Here is a 16,234-nt window from a genome sequence, read left to right as displayed (position 1 = left end):
TCAAAGCGAATCAACAAATACACCCCGTTTCACGACTTGCCTATTTCGAAAACCCAAAAAACTGTAATCACACGGTATCTCAAGTTTAACAACACGTTTTTTGTACCATTGATAACAAAAATCTCCGGCAGCCCAAAAATTAACGAGGAAATAATGAGGAATTATTCCGTCAATCTCCTCTCAAAAAAAGAGGAAGAAGAAGATACTCTGACAAAAAGATCACATTGCCAAAATTAGCCAGGACGGCTCACACGGACGAGAGCCGAGAAAAGAAGCTTGAAGAGGAATTTGACCTGAAGCCTCCTGATCTGATTGCAACGCGGCGACCTGCAAAAACCCAACCAGTTTCCATTTCCAGCCAAGGAGCAAAAACTTTGCGGCCGCCGCGGCCTCAAAACCCTAGGGCCCAAACCCCTCCGTCGAATCCCGGCCGTTCGCCCGCGGATCCGACGGTCCAGGTCGCCCGGCCCGTTGTACTTAACACAGCCGCCTTGCTTCCTTCTCTTCTTCCCCCACGAGAACACACGCGCGCACGCATTGGTAGCTGCGAGGGGAGAGAGAGAGAAAGGGGAACGGAGCTCGAATCCCTCCCGAATCCGGCCCATTTCCGGCGGTCTGCGGGCCGTAGAACGACGCGCCGCGCCTGATTCGGCCGGTCCGGGCAGGAAAGGGCCGTTCTTGGCGCTCGCCGGGTTCTTGTGAAATCTTGGGTTGGGGTCGAGGACGGCGGCGGGCGCGGTAATGGCGGCGGGGTTTTAGGGGGATAAGGCTGCGGGGATCTTGTTTGGTTTTGTTTGTTTGGTTGGTGTGGTGGTGGGGCTGTTTCTTTCTTGCTGGCGGCGGCGGCGGCGGGGGTGATCGATCCGATGGTGACGGAGATGGCGACGCGGGGAGGGGGGGAGGCGGTGTGCGGCGGGGGAGGGGGCGGGGAGGAGGGCGAGCGCGGGGACTTCGAGCTCTTCCGCAGCGGCTCGGCGCCGCCCACGGTGGAGGGCGCCATGGCCATGGCGTCCGGCGGCGGCGGGGAGGTGCTGCTGGACGACGAGCTGCGCGCCGACCCGGCCTACCAGAGCTACTACTACTCCAATGCGCACCTCAACCCGCGCCTCCCGCCGCCGCTGCTCTCCAAGGAGGACTGGCGGTCCGCGCAGCACCGCCTCCGCTCCTCCTCCTCCTCCGCCGCCGGGCTCGGCGGGATCGGCGACGGCCGGAGGGCGCCCGGGGACGGGCTCGTCGGCCTGCCCGGGATCGACCACCCCCGGCAGCGCGGCTTCTCCGGCATCTTCCAGGTGGTGGTTCCTTCCTCCCGGCAAGCAAAGATCTCGTTTTTCATCTTTCGTTTTCAGCATGCTGTTCGGCAGTGCTGTGTGTTATGACTTGCTATGAGTGAAGTGGACTGGAAACACTGGGGTGTGCGGCCGGTGGTCAACTGAATAGTCCAGGTTCATACAGTATGTGTGTATGAACTACCAGTTCACACCTTGCAGGTTGCAGCTGGCTACTTCATACGGTTAACTGAATAGTGCAAAGTTCATAGTACATCATGAGTCTAGTCTTGGTCTTGCAGCTGTTTGATTTATCGATTGGGTGAAGGCATGCTTCTCAGTGTGATTTGAAGTGGCATATATATAGGAATGGTCTGTACTCATAGCTTGCAGGGTGGAACAAAGAGACGCTATTCAGTTTGAGTGTTGAATAGTGTTGATTGATTTATGAATTCTCAGCCAGTTTTTCTTTCTTTCGTAGCATTAGCTCGGATGGGTTATTGTAACTGTTATCACTAACAGTTGCTGAATATCCTTTTCATATTGACTGGATCATGAGAAGCGCTGAGGTTCCTGGATAACCTATCTGAATTTACTGGATCATGAGAAATGTTCTCTAGGTCTTCACAATGTTTCATTTCTATAATGCCTGTTTGTGCATCTATGCGTCTGAATAACCTCAAGTATTTGTTCTAGCATGTTTGTTTCAGTTTGCGATTCGTGTTGGATGAACCAGTACCTGCATTAGGCCAGTAGAACGAACCTTCCAAACTCTGGCTTCCTCACCAGTATATACTTACTTCACTATTCCTGATCATGTTTATAGACCATCTGTCCTGGTTCCATGTTACAACTGCGAACAATCTAATTTGGACAGTTCTATTTCTATTCAGTTTGATATTATGCAAGGCGGCTTATCTGATCTGTACAATTTGCTGTAAATGTTCCAGGAGGACTCGAATCAACGCGACATGGATAGACAGAGTGCCAACCACAACCGCAATGATTTCCTGGATTCTTCTGGAATGCAGTATGCTCTGCATCGCGAGACTGGATCTATGAGCGGCCTGCAGCGTGAGAGCAATGAACAGACCATGGCTGATATTCGGAACAATGAGTTGTCATCACATGCGTATGCATCTATTCTGGGGCCTTCACTCTCTAGAAGTGCATCCCCTGATCCTGAGCTTGTGAGGAGGGTACCAAGTCCGTGCCTGCCTCCAATTGGTGTGAAAGTTGGCGCTTATGATAAAAAGAGTAATGGTGGCTCCTCTTCTTTCCGCCGCAGTTCGTCTGCTGTTGGTGAACCTGATGATCTGGTGGCTGCTCTATCTGGGATGAACCTGTCATCGTCGAGGGCCGGTAATGGGCAAGCTATGGACCAGTCTAAGCTCTACCAGGATGTTGATAATGCCAATAGGTTCCTTTTTGATCAAACAAGTGGCAATCAGCAGCACTCCTTCATGAAACGTCCTGAGCAAGGGCATTTTAGGGCACCTGAGGGGTATTCGGCTAATTCAGTCAATTCTTCTATGATGAGAAATCAGATGAATGCTGGTAACTTCACATCATCTGACAATTCCTCAGTTGGATCTGGCTATGCTTCGCCTAGGATCGGCGCAAGGTCCCCAGGAGGCACTTTATCTTCTAGACAAAATTTAGGTGGTGCATCTAACTACCTGGGCTACAATGGAGTTGGAAGTCCGACTGGAGGATCTTCCCTTCAGATGCCTATCGATCCGTTATATGTTCAGTACCTTGCTGCCCAAGTTGCAGCCAGTTATGATGATCCTTTCATGGCCGGTGGACATCTAGGAAATTCTTACATGGATTTACTTGGTCCTCAGAAGGGTTGCCTTAGCCCACTGCTTCAGTCACAGAAGAACTATGGCTGCTATGGAAATCTTGGATTTGGCCTTGGTTATGGCGGTAGCCCTTTGACGAGTCCTGTTCTGCCCTCTTCACCTGTTGCATCTGGTAGCCCACTTAGGCACGGTGAACGCAGCATGCGCTTTGCATCAGGCATGAGAAATTTTGGTGGTTCTTTTGGTTCGTGGAATCCAGATCTGGTTGGGAAGATGGAAGGCAATCTGATGCCCTCACTTCTGGAGGAATTCAAGAGCAACAAAAGCAGAACTTACGAGCTCTCTGAAATAGCCGGGCATGTCGTTGAGTTCAGGTACACTTCTGCATTTAATGTGTATGAACATTATAACATAACAGCATGTAAACTGTAATGATTTGTAAGTTGTATCACACAAGCGCACCATACAGTTATTGTTACATCGTAGTCAGTAGTCAGAGCTATTTCTTTCATGGGAACAAGGCATAGCATGAACTGCTATATTGCATACATGAAGAAATATATATGGATAAACTGAGCAAAAATGAGGAATAATAAGATTAATGTTCTCTTACAGATTGTTTCTACAGCCTAGTGATAATTATTAAGAGTACTCCCTTAGTGTGCATATGCATCGTACAGTCTTAGGGGCAAATACCCAACAGAAAGCACACTAATCCTCCTTCGTTCTGATCACTCAAATAATGAAAAGTGTTTTGGCCATTCCATTTTAGCAAACACCTAGCAATATGCTTCTATGTCCCTCTCAAATGTGCATGTGTGGGTGCACACACATACTGCACAAAGTCGATAAAAATTATGAAACATATTTTTGTAGTGTGGAACACGCATGAGCATAATGCATTATGACACCTAACAAAATCCCCAGTGTGTCTATTTAACAATGTTCAGCAGTTTGCACAATTTTGCACAGGGTACTGACCCCCTTAATTACTGCTGATTTCTTATTCATGACTGGAAGTATGCAGAACTGTAAAAGATATATCTTCTTGTATGCTTATTTAGTTTACCAACCATTGAATATTTTGTAGTGCTGATCAATATGGGAGCCGATTCATACAGCAAAAGCTTGAAACAGCTAGTACTGAAGAGAAAGACATGGTTTTTTCAGAAATTATGCCTCAAGCTCTCACATTGATGACTGATGTATTTGGAAATTATGTTGTTCAGAAGGTATGGGAAGCTAATTTGTTTGAGGTGATGGCCTTGACTCTAAGTATATGGTACTTATCCTTATGGTCTGCCTTATGTCCAGTTTTTTGAGCATGGAAGCACTACTCAGATAAAGGAACTCTCTGATCAGCTTATTGGGCGTGTCCTTGCTCTTAGTCTTCAGATGTATGGATGTCGGGTTATACAAAAGGTGCTTATCAACATTTTCAAGTTAATTTTATCTGATAAGTAGGAATTTCTGATTTCTAGACTTCTTGCATGGGCGCATTTACAATGACCATCTTTTTTATGTATTCCCATCGCTTGTTGAGGTTAGGTATACAGTTTTATCAATCATTGAAATAATTGTTAGTATGACTATGATTACCAAACCACCTCTTTCCACTAGCATATACAATAGAGGATTTCTGGAGCAAACAATGTAGCTGTTATTTCAGAAGGCATCAATGTACAGATTAACTTGTAAACTGTCGCATGATCCTTCTCTGCTTAACCATACCCTCGTGTATATATACTTACAACTATGTTAAACCTTTTGCACACATACCTAAATACATAGATGGCTGGAAGAGTAAAGGCAGCTTGAGTCATTTGATGATACATGTGTGCAGGCTATAGAGGTCGTGGATTTAGCTCAGCAGACTAAAATGGTTGCTGAGCTGGATGGACATATCATGCGCTGTGTACGTGATCAAAATGGTAACCATGTAATCCAGAAATGCATAGAGTGCATCCCTCAGGACGTTATCCAGTTCATTGTCTCAACTTTCTATGGTCAAGTTGTGCTGCTATCCACTCATCCATATGGTTGTCGGGTTATACAGGTATGCTAATACTGCATAACATGCCCCCTTGATAAATTCATTCTGAAGTTTACAATTAATATGTAATAATCTACCTCGCTCATTATCATGTAAATTACCAGAGGGTGCTGGAGCACTGTGATGATCCCACAACACAGCAGATAATGATGGATGAGATTCTCCAGTCTGTTTGCTTGCTGGCTCAAGATCAATATGGTAACTATGTTGTTCAGGTGAGTACCACACACATCTTTTTGAACATTCTTGCATACCTTGAACTTATCCAAGCTTCTACTGTATTTTGTAGTCGGCTATTTTGTGCAGTATCATCTGAAGGTTATCATGTTGTTCTAATGCTTGAAAATTACTAGTAACTGCATGTTAGTTTTCCTTTTGTACTCCCTCTGTTTCTTTTTATTCCGCATATTAGGTACCAAATTTATATTAGAAAATATCAACATTTGCAGTACCAAATAATCCAATATGAAAATATACTCCATGATGGATCTAATGATATTGATTCAGCATTGTGAATGTTGATATTTTTTTTCTATGAACTTGGTTAAACTTCAGATAGTTTTGACTTAAGACAAACCTAATATTCTTATTCATTACTAAGACGTGGACTTTACACATCTTTTTTCTTCAAGTGTCTTGCAGTGAACTGCACTAGTCTGCCTTCTGTTTTGGGTAGTAGCATCCGCAGGCTGCCGCACTGATCTTTCTGCTTACTGTTTACTGTTTAACAAGTGGATCTGTATTTTTTTTTGTAGACTGCTTACCGTTTGCTTTTTTTTGATGAATACTGAGATCTGGACTTTGCACTCTCAGTTCTGAGATTTTTAACCTTTTATTCCCATTTTCACAATACTTTGTTTCTGACAATGCTTGCTGAACTTTTACAGCATGTTCTGGAACATGGCAAGCCACATGAGAGAACTGCTATCATTGACAAGTTAATTGGGCAGATTGTGCAAATGAGCCAGCAAAAGTTTGCTTCAAATGTCATTGAGAAGTGCTTAGCTTTTGGTAACCCTGTAGAGCGGCAGATCTTGATTGGTGAAATGCTTGAGTCTACTACTGAAAGTGAACCTCTTGAGGTCTGCGTTCTTTCAACATTTTTTACCAAGCTCCCAAGAGAATCTACATGCCAAATATTTGTTAACCTTGCTGATCTACATGCATATGTCCTTGTAGGTAATGATGAAAGATCAGTTTGCAAACTATGTGGTGCAGAAGGTGCTGGAGACTTGTGATGATCAGCAGAGAGAGATGATCCTCACAAGGATCAAAGCTCACCTGAACACACTGAAGAAGTACACCTATGGGAAGCACATAGTCGCGCGTGTAGAGAAGCTAGTTGCTGCTGGAGGTATGTTTTGTCATAAATATACACAGATTCAGCATGAAGATCTTACATATGTTAACCATATGTCTGTCTTGCTCTTGTGGATGCAGAGAAGCGCCAGGGGCTTCAACCAGCATGCACCGCCGCCTGAAGGCGGGACTATGCAGTTGTACAGCTAACAGTGGCTAGGTTTGCGCTCGCGTTTCCCCCCAACAACCGAAAACCCTATAAGATCGACTAGTAATGGTACCGGCATGAATAAGATACAAATCTTGGTTGCACTGGAGAGAGTGTACATTCTGTAGCTGAGGAAGCAAAGACTAATCTGAGAGACTAAGCTGTAAAGAGGAGGAAGAGGGTGGAGTATGTTTAAACATGTTACTCTGCTCACTGTACAAATTTAGCACTAGAGAAGAGAAGAGAGTGAGAAAGCTGTTAGCTGTCGTAAAAATGTCCGAGTTGAGAGCCGCTGCGACTACTTTTTTAGTTATCCTGTTGTGTGTCTCGTGTCGATAGAAGCAAACAAACCATGATGATGGCTTGCTGTTGTTGTAAGATAAAACTCTTTTCTGCAGTTTAAGCTGAAGTTATTAGTATCAGCTTTGCTGAACTGTTGAACAGTTCGTTGTATTAATGGAGTGTGTCGTCTGTAATCTAATCCAGGATGATGATATGCATGAGTTAGTTTATGTTCTTGCCAAGTTTTTCTCTCACCAAGATTCATGGTGTTTGGTATTTATAGCCAAGCATAACTCATATCTGTAGGATCTGAAGTATACTGTGCTAGTTACTGTTTATTGGAGTGTGTCGTCTGTAATGCTAGTTACTGTTTATTGCTTGATTTTAAAACCTTGCAAATAAATTTGGATGTAGCTCGAATGGTAGGAGCACGTGTAGGCTATGCATATCAGATAAAATGTTAAAACAATTTTTGAAAATATCTTGGCATTAAACTATTTCATATACATTTCTTATGCACTTAATATGTTTGGCTGTGCACAGTGGTAATTCTAGGGCAGAGTAGGAGGGTAGGCTCAAAGAAAGTAACTGAGCTAAAATGGTGGCGATGAACTGTCCATACTCTTGTGTAATTCAAATTTGCACATCAACAGTCTTGTGTGATTCAAATTTGCATATCAACATGGGAATGAAAAAATCTTAAGGTGGTCATGCTTTTTGTCATTGGAATAAGCATGTTGAGATCATATCCAAAACTTGCATTCATAAATTTAAATTTCTCATAAATCTATTTAAGAAACACAGCCCCAACATAATCAGCTATTTTGATCATGGACACATCTAAAAGCAATGTTGTCCCCACGAGCTTAGGGCATTCACCGAATCAACCCCCAAGACTCATTTGTCGCCCGACGTCCCCCATTTTTTTGAAAGGCGGACAAGTGGGACACAACAATTTTTACTTCTAAGTCCTTCTCTTTCCGGACAAGACATATAAAGGGCCCCGTGAACTGATTTTTTAGTGAATCTTTGAAAGATAGATTTTAAAAGAGCAGATGATGTACGCCGCCGCCGCCACGCGCTTCCGCTCCCGTGAGCCGCCGCGGCCATGCATAGTCACGTTTGCGCGGTCGCCTCATGTCGCCGGTGCACCACCGCCTCACTACGCTGTCGGCGACGGCTGTGGGTGCACCGCCTCGCCGCGCTGCCACCATGACGGGCCACCGGCACACATATCAATGACATGTGGGTCCTAGGCCATTGTTTAACTAAAAATAGAAGAAAAACAACTTTCCATAAATTATACTATCCTCCCTTGAAACCTCTTTTACGGGGAGATTTTGCAGGAGCAGTTGGAGTTGCTCTTAGGAGGCCAGCACCGCACATGTCCTCTTCTTCCCATGTCGGCCCTCATGCTTCTTTTGTTCGGCTTTTACCTCTTCTGATTTAACTATGTGTAGGCTAGAGCTGAAACCGACTAGAGTACATATAGAGAAAATGAAAAACTATGAAGAATGATCCAGTTAAATCGGCACAAATATATAGCCCTTTCTGTCACCGTCGGATTAGGCTTCATTTGGCTTTGAGACGGAGCTTTCAAACATATGAAAATAATTTGCAGCCATGAGGTACACATGCTTGTTAGTTGGAAGCACACTTTAAAAATAGTACGTGTAGTTGGAAGCACACTTCCCATTTGTATGTAACAGAAACATGTTGGCTAAACTAGTAAATACTACTACCTCTGTCTGGAGTTACTTGACGCTGAAATGGACGTCTCTAGATAATACTCGCTGAAATGGTAAAACTAGTAAATTCTAGCAGTTCCGGACGAAGGGAGTAGTTTTTATGTAACAGTTCCAACAGTAAACCACAGTTTTTATTTGAATTAAAGAGCTCAGATTTCATTCATCATGAAACTGATAATACACCATCAGGTTTATTCAGTTCAGCTTAAAAACAAAAAAACACCAGCATGACATGGGCTAGCCCTCCCATGTAACAACATGCAAAACAGAGGAGCAACGATGGCCCTCAACTAAAGCAAAGCAAAGCAAAGCTATCCTTGTAAGGACTTATTCATTACAAAACCAAGCAATATCTCTTTCTGCAAGTGACTGCCATTTAAAAGAAGTTCATCACACAACTTCCAGCAAAGTTCGAAATCTTTGCACGGCCAGCACCCACCCAAAAATGTTTGTGAAACATTCATCTCCGATGCCACCAGCAGTAACCCCACCGTCCCGCGCCCCTGCTACCTGCATATCGTGCAATTCTTCTCTGTAAGATAGACCAATAGAACATCTAATATCCATAGGGAAAATATTTTTCAAGCAATTATGATTCCTTGTTTTCCATCTAGATCACTATAGCGTAGTTGGTCAATAAAACGACAAGCTGAGCTCTAGACGTCAGAGAAAGATGGAAAACATAATAGGCAAATATCTGCTACATACCGAGAGCACACCTGACGCAAGGTGAATCCCTCTGGGTCAGAAATCAGTTCTCCTCCTCTCCTCACACAAATCGTCATCATGAGCATCTTGGTAGATTCAGAGATGAAAATCAATGCAGAAAGTAATAAGGTCAGTCCATCATTTCGAAAAAAAACATGTACTTAATCGGGGGATGATTGGGATGGGAGTTGAGCGTGAGTAGTTAGGTGCAGCGTGAGTAGTTAGGTGCAGCGTGAGTACCTTCTGCTATACGCGGGATCATATCAATAGAAATCAGGGGATGATTGGGATGGGCTTCGAGTGCGTGCCTCACCGCAGCCTCCGCTTCCTTTGCCTCCCCAACCCTCGCTCCACGACAATACATCCAAACCCAGACCCCCCGCCGAAGGGAGAGCAGGTTCCCCTGCAGGCCCAAGTCGAAACCACAGTTTCCATCCTCTTTCGCCACCCGCACGCCCAGGCTGAACGTAACTGCTTCTGCCCTTGGCAAAGCTCCTGGTTCAAACATGATTTGCGCTGCTGATACACAATTCAAGTCAAAGTCTACCATACAGCGGAACCCATCTGCACGGATGACTAGCAGCCGTTGTGTTTGGTGGGTACTCGTTATGTGGAGACGGCGAAGGAACAGCAACCCCCCAATGATTTCCACGTCCTCCTGCTGCACTTCCTTCACTGAATCGAGGATTAACTCAGAGAGGTTCGAGAGATGCGAGGGGTCTCTCTTTATCCACCCTCGCAGTGCAGAGAGTTGGCTGGGCATGTATGACTCAAATTCGCGGAGATGTACAGGCGGCACCCACCGTTCTCCCAAGAGATCCATCAGTTCAAAAGATGTTCCTCCGAAATTGTTACCAATAATTAGAATTTCGATGTGATGTAGGTTGCACAGAGACTTCACAAAACATTCATACAAATCCAAACTGCCATCCTTGAAGCAAATCTGAAGCTCCCTCAGCCTTGCCAGTTTGCCAAGCTCTTGTGCAATAATGTTCAGAGAGACCAAGACTCCCCTCAACACTTCAATGGATTTCAGATTCTGCAACACACCAGGAGTTGGAACCACCTTACTGGAAAAAACATTTAGGTAGATTAACCTTCTCAATTTAAAAAGAGTGGACGGCAATTCATCTAGCCCATAATTGCTTCCAAGATCCAACACCTCCAAAAACTGCAGGTTCCCTATCTCAGCCGGGAGCTTACTGATGTTGGTACCTGATAGACCTAGGTACCTTAGGTGGATTAAATGTCCAACACCCTTGAGGTTAAGCTGCACGCTGCTACTTTTTCCCAGATTACAATCCGACAGATCAAGTACACGCAGAACTTTAAACATTGACAGACTTGTCATGATACTAACAGCAGGTGGAAAGATAGTAATTGACCTCACTCCTGACATACTCATGATATTTGTGAGAGGCTTGGCTTGATGATCTTCCTTTTTATTCTGAAGGGAGAAACGGCGGACATTACTTTGTGAAGATATGCTATTCCCAGTGCCATCCAATACATTAACAAACTTTGCTTCATGTGACAAGTTGCGGATAAGGTCCAGAACCATATCATGTACACGGCAAGCATATACCTGGCCTATACCATCATATATTGGCTGGATCATACTTCTATTAATGAGCTGGTTGAAGTAGTTTAATCCGACCAAAAACAGGCTGGTCCCTTGATCTCCATGGTGGACAAATCCTTCGGCCACCCACTTCCATATCAGTCCATCTCTATCAATCGTGCTATCTTCTGGATATATACATAGGTATAGTAGACAAGTTTTCAGATGGGACGGTAGATTATAATAGCTGAAAGAGAGTATTCTCCGCATCTCCTCTAAACTATTATCTTCTGTTAGTCCAGAGCCAAGGGATTGGAGCAGAACATCCCACTCACACTTTGGTTTCACCTTCTGGCCACCAGCCAAAGCACTAGCAATAGTAATGATGGCTAGTGGTACCCCACCACATTTCTTCAGAATATCTGTAGACACTTGTTCAAATTCATTTGGACATCCACTCTCGAATGGAAATATTCTTTTGTAGAAGAGTCTTCTGGAGTCATCAACAGAAAGTGGTTCCATTTGATAAACCGAATCATGGTCCGACGAGCAACATGAATTGGAGACACTGACAATGCGGGTTGTCGTAATTAGTCGACTGCCTAGATTATTCCTGTTGGAGAAAGCAAAGTTGATGTGTTCCCACAATTTTTCATCCCATATATCATCAATTATGACAAGATACCTACATTAGTTCAGAGTATCAGTGTAAGGTATATACATATCACAAAGTTGAGAATCATATGAATATATGGGTAGAAATATACAACTATAAGGGCATATATTTAGAAACAAACTAGTAAGAAGGATGCATCTCAAACTCGATAATCTGATTCTCATGAAGCATGCATTATGAGCTTCCAATCAGATGATGAACAAAATGAACAAATATTTAAGATTCTAGGGAGTAAAACACAAATGGCAAGTTGTTGGATCAATGACCATACGTAAAATACAACCAACTTCAGAAATTCAAATGGTCGGGTAGATATATCAAAAAGTCCCTGGTACAGATTGGCCCACTAATTTAATATGTGACAGCTAATGAACTTCTTGGAGACTTAGATTGTGTGGCATTATCCTTTCGTCTATATTTTGTTGATATCAAGTTTCAGAAAGGCATGCATGGAAATATAATGTGATAATGAAGAGACAATTTAACTTGTTTGGTCATCAATATTCAATAAAATGTAAATATTTTAGGAACTTTCAAGGGCAGCATTTGCGCACATTGTCACCCTTTAAAATATGTGCTTTAAATGGGTGGGGTAAGGAGAAATATAGAAATAAGTTTGATTTAAATGTTTGTAACATTTATCTTCCTCTTTTCTTCCTTTCCTTTTGGTGTATTATTTGTTACAGTTGTCACTACACTCACTTGGTGAAATGTAAAATGTTCAGATGGATTGCTTCGACTGATGCCAGTAAGTTCAGCCATTGCAATGAATACAACAAGAAGTACTTGCCAACTATTTTTATAAAGGATGGAAAAATCTAGCCTATATATTGTAATGAATGCAACAAGAAGTACTTGCTTATTATTTTGACAATGGAGGGAAGAATATATATAAGGTTTACAGTCTAGTGCAAACTGCATATGTCGGTAAGGGTGACCTTGATGAAAAAAGTATTCTGAACCCTTCCGCGTGTGACATCAAATATATTTATACACTATTACAATATTACTTGTACAACTAGCATAGGAAACAAAATTGATAATAGTTTTAATTTTTTCTGTAAGTGATGCATACCTCTTGTTCTCCAGGAATTGATGAAGCTTTTTAATAAGATGATTAACATCCAGTATTGAAAGATCTGACTGAGGGTTGCCGTCGCTGAGATCAATGAGGATATCCCTTAAAACCTTCTTCATGTCAGGGTTCTGACCGACGGGAACAAATGCCCGACAATCGAAATCACCTTTAATCTTGTCGTATACTGCTCTAGCAAGAGTGGTTTTGCCCAATCCTCCAAATCCAACAATGGAGACCTTCTTTAGTCTGTTCTTAGAGGCATCATCACCCTCCATGGAGAGCAACCTCATGAGCTCATCATCCCTCTTCCCATATATGCCAACTAGCTCTGTCGCTTCTGCGTACAAAGCTCGAAGACAAGGATCAATAGTAATTGGTTCCGTAGGATTAGGAACAACTACCTTGTTCCTGTCACGCCTAGCGGCCACCTTCTGGAGTTGCTCCTGGATGTCCTTGATTGCGTGAGCTATCCCATACTTATCCTTGACTTTCTTCAGCAACTTGGTCGTCCTCTTCATGAGCCCCTTGAATTTGTTTGTGGCGTCGTCAGGCTGAATGTGGTCGACTCGTACGAGGAACTTGTCAACGACATCCTCGATGACGTAGGAGAGCTCTCTGACATCATCGGCCCAGAGCTTGTCTTGTTTGTCGAGCTCGTCCCGCGGCACCTCACCAATCTTGACGAGGGCAACGTTCATGCTCTCAAGCTCCTTCAGGAGGTCCTCGATATTTTTCTTGACGTTCTTGTGCAGCTTGTACTCCCCCACAAGTAGGTCGGCCAGCTTGGGGATCAGCTTGGCAATGGCACCCGTGACAATATCCATGAGAGCTCTCTGGACCAATCAGCTGGAAACCTGCAAATCGATGAATGTAGGGATCTGTAATTAACGCAATCCAAGCTCTGGTGGAAGTGAGTAGCCAAGCCAAATCAATGAATGTTGGGATCTGGACCAAGCCCACCTTTGGTGTTTCAGAGTAGAGCAGAACACAGCAGCGGATGGTGACAACGAAGCGGAAGCGGCGGCGCTTTAATTTCAACGAGCTCCTCTAGAACTGAGTTGCCAATCCAAACTGCGAGATCACTTTGATGCTTCACGGCAGAGCAGAACACAGCGGCGGCGTCATCGTCGGATGGTCACTTTTGATGCTTCATCAGCAGAGCAGAACACAGCGGCAACGAAGCGGAAGCAGTGCCGGCGCGCCAGAGGCAACACGGCGGCGGATGTCGCTTCACTCGATCTGTAAGAATAAGTAAGAACTTACAATCTAGCAAATCAGCAGATTAATAAGAAGAGAATAGCAAGAAAGATGGGAGGGATAATGACTGGAAAGCAATAACTTTTTAGATCCAAGCATTGCTACTTTACTGGAAACAAATCGACAAGAAACATACCCGAAATGTCCACGGAGGTTGGATGAGGCAGCGCAATGGAGGAGACCGAGATGAAGCGGAGACGAGGAGCAGAGGAAGACCACCAGCAGTCAAGAGAGTAAATTGCTTGGAATCTCCGTACTAGATAGATACAGAGCCCCACGATCCCACCCTCTGGATTCAATCAACACAAATGGATCAGAATCTCAAGCAGGTGAAGTAATAAGTTTTAGATCTAAGCATTGCTACTTTAACTGGAAACAAATCAACGGGAAACATACCCAAAATGTCCACGGACTGTGGAACTCAGTTGGCAGGGGCGAGGACGAAGGAGGAGATCAGCAACAAGGGCGGATGGATCTTATTCCAGGGAGCGCAATGGAGGAGAGGACTGAGATGAGAATGAGGAGAGGAAGGGAGTACTCAGTGGAGACGACAAGCACTCAGTGGAAGACCAGCACGACAGTCAACGCAGAGAGAAAATTACTACTCTAGTCTAGCACGCTCTTCGAATAGTACTAGAGGGAGGGGATACAGAGACACGCATTGAGATAAATATAATGCAGACATTGGACAGTGATGCTTCATGTATCATTATCCCTAAATGGCCCTTTTAAAATTTAAGCATAATCCTACAAAAATGTATCCTCACATTTTTTGCCAGAATGTATCCTCACATTTGACAGCTTGAAGTTATGCTAAACTGGGGTTATCCTCCTTTTTGAAAAAAATACATGTAGTGATGCTAAACCAAACATCAAACGGTTTAGCATTGATATCTAAGGCCAGATTTCGAAGTAAGTTTTTGAAGAAGCCAGTGAAACAAATAAGTTTAGAAAGAGCCATTTAGAGGAAACACCACGTGCTTTAGTGCATTAAGGCCAATGCATCTCCAACGCGGCTCACCAAATCGCCCATAGATGTTCAGACGGGACAGTCTGGACACTTTTAGTCTTACAACACAGACGCCCATTTTGGATCGACTCGTCCGAAATCCCTAAGGTGGCCCCAAATTGAGGTGGGGGTGGGGGGGTGTCAAGAGGTTCGCTACGCCGGACTACGTCACACTGGTGTCACCTAAAACCCTGGCCAGCTCATGAACCATCGCCGCATTCACGACGGCTATCCGCCTACCCAAAATGAAGCATTGCCACTTTCTCTTACCGCATTTATCATTGTCGGGTAGGCGGCAAGCCGCTTGAGGAGCCTACTCGAGCTATTAAATGTCGGTTGATGCCCCCCAAATTTTTGTCTCTCATTTCTCCACATGTCCACGCTGGCGACACCCATAGTAGAGCCGACCCCCTCACACTCACTTCCCCGCCGGACGCCGAATGTCATCGCTAAGGGACGCCACAAGGTCACTTGTTACAAGCAGTTGACACAGAAGCGCTAGACCAAAATAACAGCCGAGGTTTATGAAGCGAATGCTCGGAGCAAGGCCTGCATTTAGACGGGCCAACCTCCAAGCTCCCGATGGCCGAGGTCGGAGGAGGAGGAGGAGGATGGCGACCCCAAGGTACGGTGATGGCAGAGGTCTAAGAGGAAGAGATGCTCATGAAGGAGGATGTTCCTACGGAGGAGGCGTAGACAATGACTGTTGAGGCTGCGACTCTGGTTGGCGGGGTGGACTGGGTCATGTCCATGGCAGGGGCAGAGAAGCAAGTTTGCCTCATGCTCTTGGAGGAGCACCCGACAGTTGTGGCGCAACTCGAGGCAGAGCACATAGATGACGCAGTCGTTGTTGCGCTTCTTAAGGACCCGGAGATCATCCACGACAACTAGGCGGTGCTCAAGGCTCATGAGGGCGAGGAGGCGGAGATGCATGACAATGATGCAAAAGTGGCACACGTCGGTGGCTCCGGCAGGTTCAAGCAAGTCACCAACAATGACGAGGTTTGCGGATCCAGCGTGGAGGGGGAGGGGGGTCATCAACCTCACCTCCAACATGGAGGAGTAGGATATTTAAGTTTTACTTTTGGCAAATTTTAACATGCCCCCTCTTACCCCTCTTTTTACATGTGAGTTAAGAAGGTAAGACTTAATCAGACCACTAATTAGTGAGATCAACGGCTCAAATCTATCATATATTCCTACCTCTCATGTGAGAAGAGGGGGTAAGAGGGAGCATGTTATTGCATCTACCCCTCTCTCCTCCATCCAGACATTGGGCAGATGG

At 44.5% G+C, this 16,234-nt stretch overlaps 2 protein-coding genes across 4 annotated transcripts in view; one reads left to right on the top strand and one right to left on the bottom strand.

The window, feature by feature from the left end:
* Nucleotides 1-425: 425 nt before the first annotated feature.
* LOC125543366 (pumilio homolog 1) lies at nucleotides 426-7,164 on the top strand. Its single transcript, XM_048706695.2, has 9 exons — nucleotides 426-1,289; nucleotides 2,216-3,444; nucleotides 4,161-4,302; nucleotides 4,385-4,492; nucleotides 4,914-5,126; nucleotides 5,228-5,338; nucleotides 6,011-6,205; nucleotides 6,303-6,477; nucleotides 6,564-7,164. The coding sequence occupies exons 1-9, from the start codon at nucleotides 867-869 to the stop codon at nucleotides 6,602-6,604; spliced, it is 2,637 nt and encodes an 878-aa protein (XP_048562652.1). The 5' UTR covers nucleotides 426-866; the 3' UTR covers nucleotides 6,605-7,164.
* A 1,624-nt stretch (nucleotides 7,165-8,788) lies between these two features.
* Nucleotides 8,789-16,234, bottom strand: part of LOC125543355 (disease resistance protein RGA5) — a 120,733-nt gene continuing 113,287 nt past the window's right edge. Inside the window, exons 1-7 of one of the 3 annotated variants that reach the window (XM_087544687.1) lie at nucleotides 14,337-14,576; nucleotides 14,077-14,229; nucleotides 13,644-13,922; nucleotides 12,681-13,537; nucleotides 9,609-11,614; nucleotides 9,380-9,454; nucleotides 8,789-9,170 (exon numbers count right to left, since the gene is read on the bottom strand). In XM_087544687.1, the coding sequence (XP_087400813.1) occupies nucleotides 9,405-9,454; nucleotides 9,609-11,614; nucleotides 12,681-13,507 (2,883 nt within the window). In that variant the 5' untranslated portion in view covers nucleotides 13,508-13,537; nucleotides 13,644-13,922; nucleotides 14,077-14,229; nucleotides 14,337-14,576 and the 3' untranslated portion in view covers nucleotides 8,789-9,170; nucleotides 9,380-9,404. Of the gene's footprint in view, nucleotides 9,171-9,368; nucleotides 9,455-9,608; nucleotides 11,615-12,680; nucleotides 13,538-13,643; nucleotides 13,923-14,076; nucleotides 14,230-14,336; nucleotides 14,577-16,234 lie in introns of those variants that run through there. The other 2 variants (XM_087544679.1, XM_087544682.1) reach the window with 2 other exon arrangements.

This window comes from Triticum urartu, chromosome 1A (genome assembly GCF_056163025.1).
Source record: "Triticum urartu cultivar PI428250 chromosome 1A, HENAU_Tu73, whole genome shotgun sequence".
Taxonomy (NCBI): domain Eukaryota; kingdom Viridiplantae; phylum Streptophyta; class Magnoliopsida; order Poales; family Poaceae; genus Triticum; species Triticum urartu.
The sequence above is the reverse complement of the archived record's forward strand: the minus strand, read 5'-3'. Positions and strand labels throughout refer to the sequence as shown.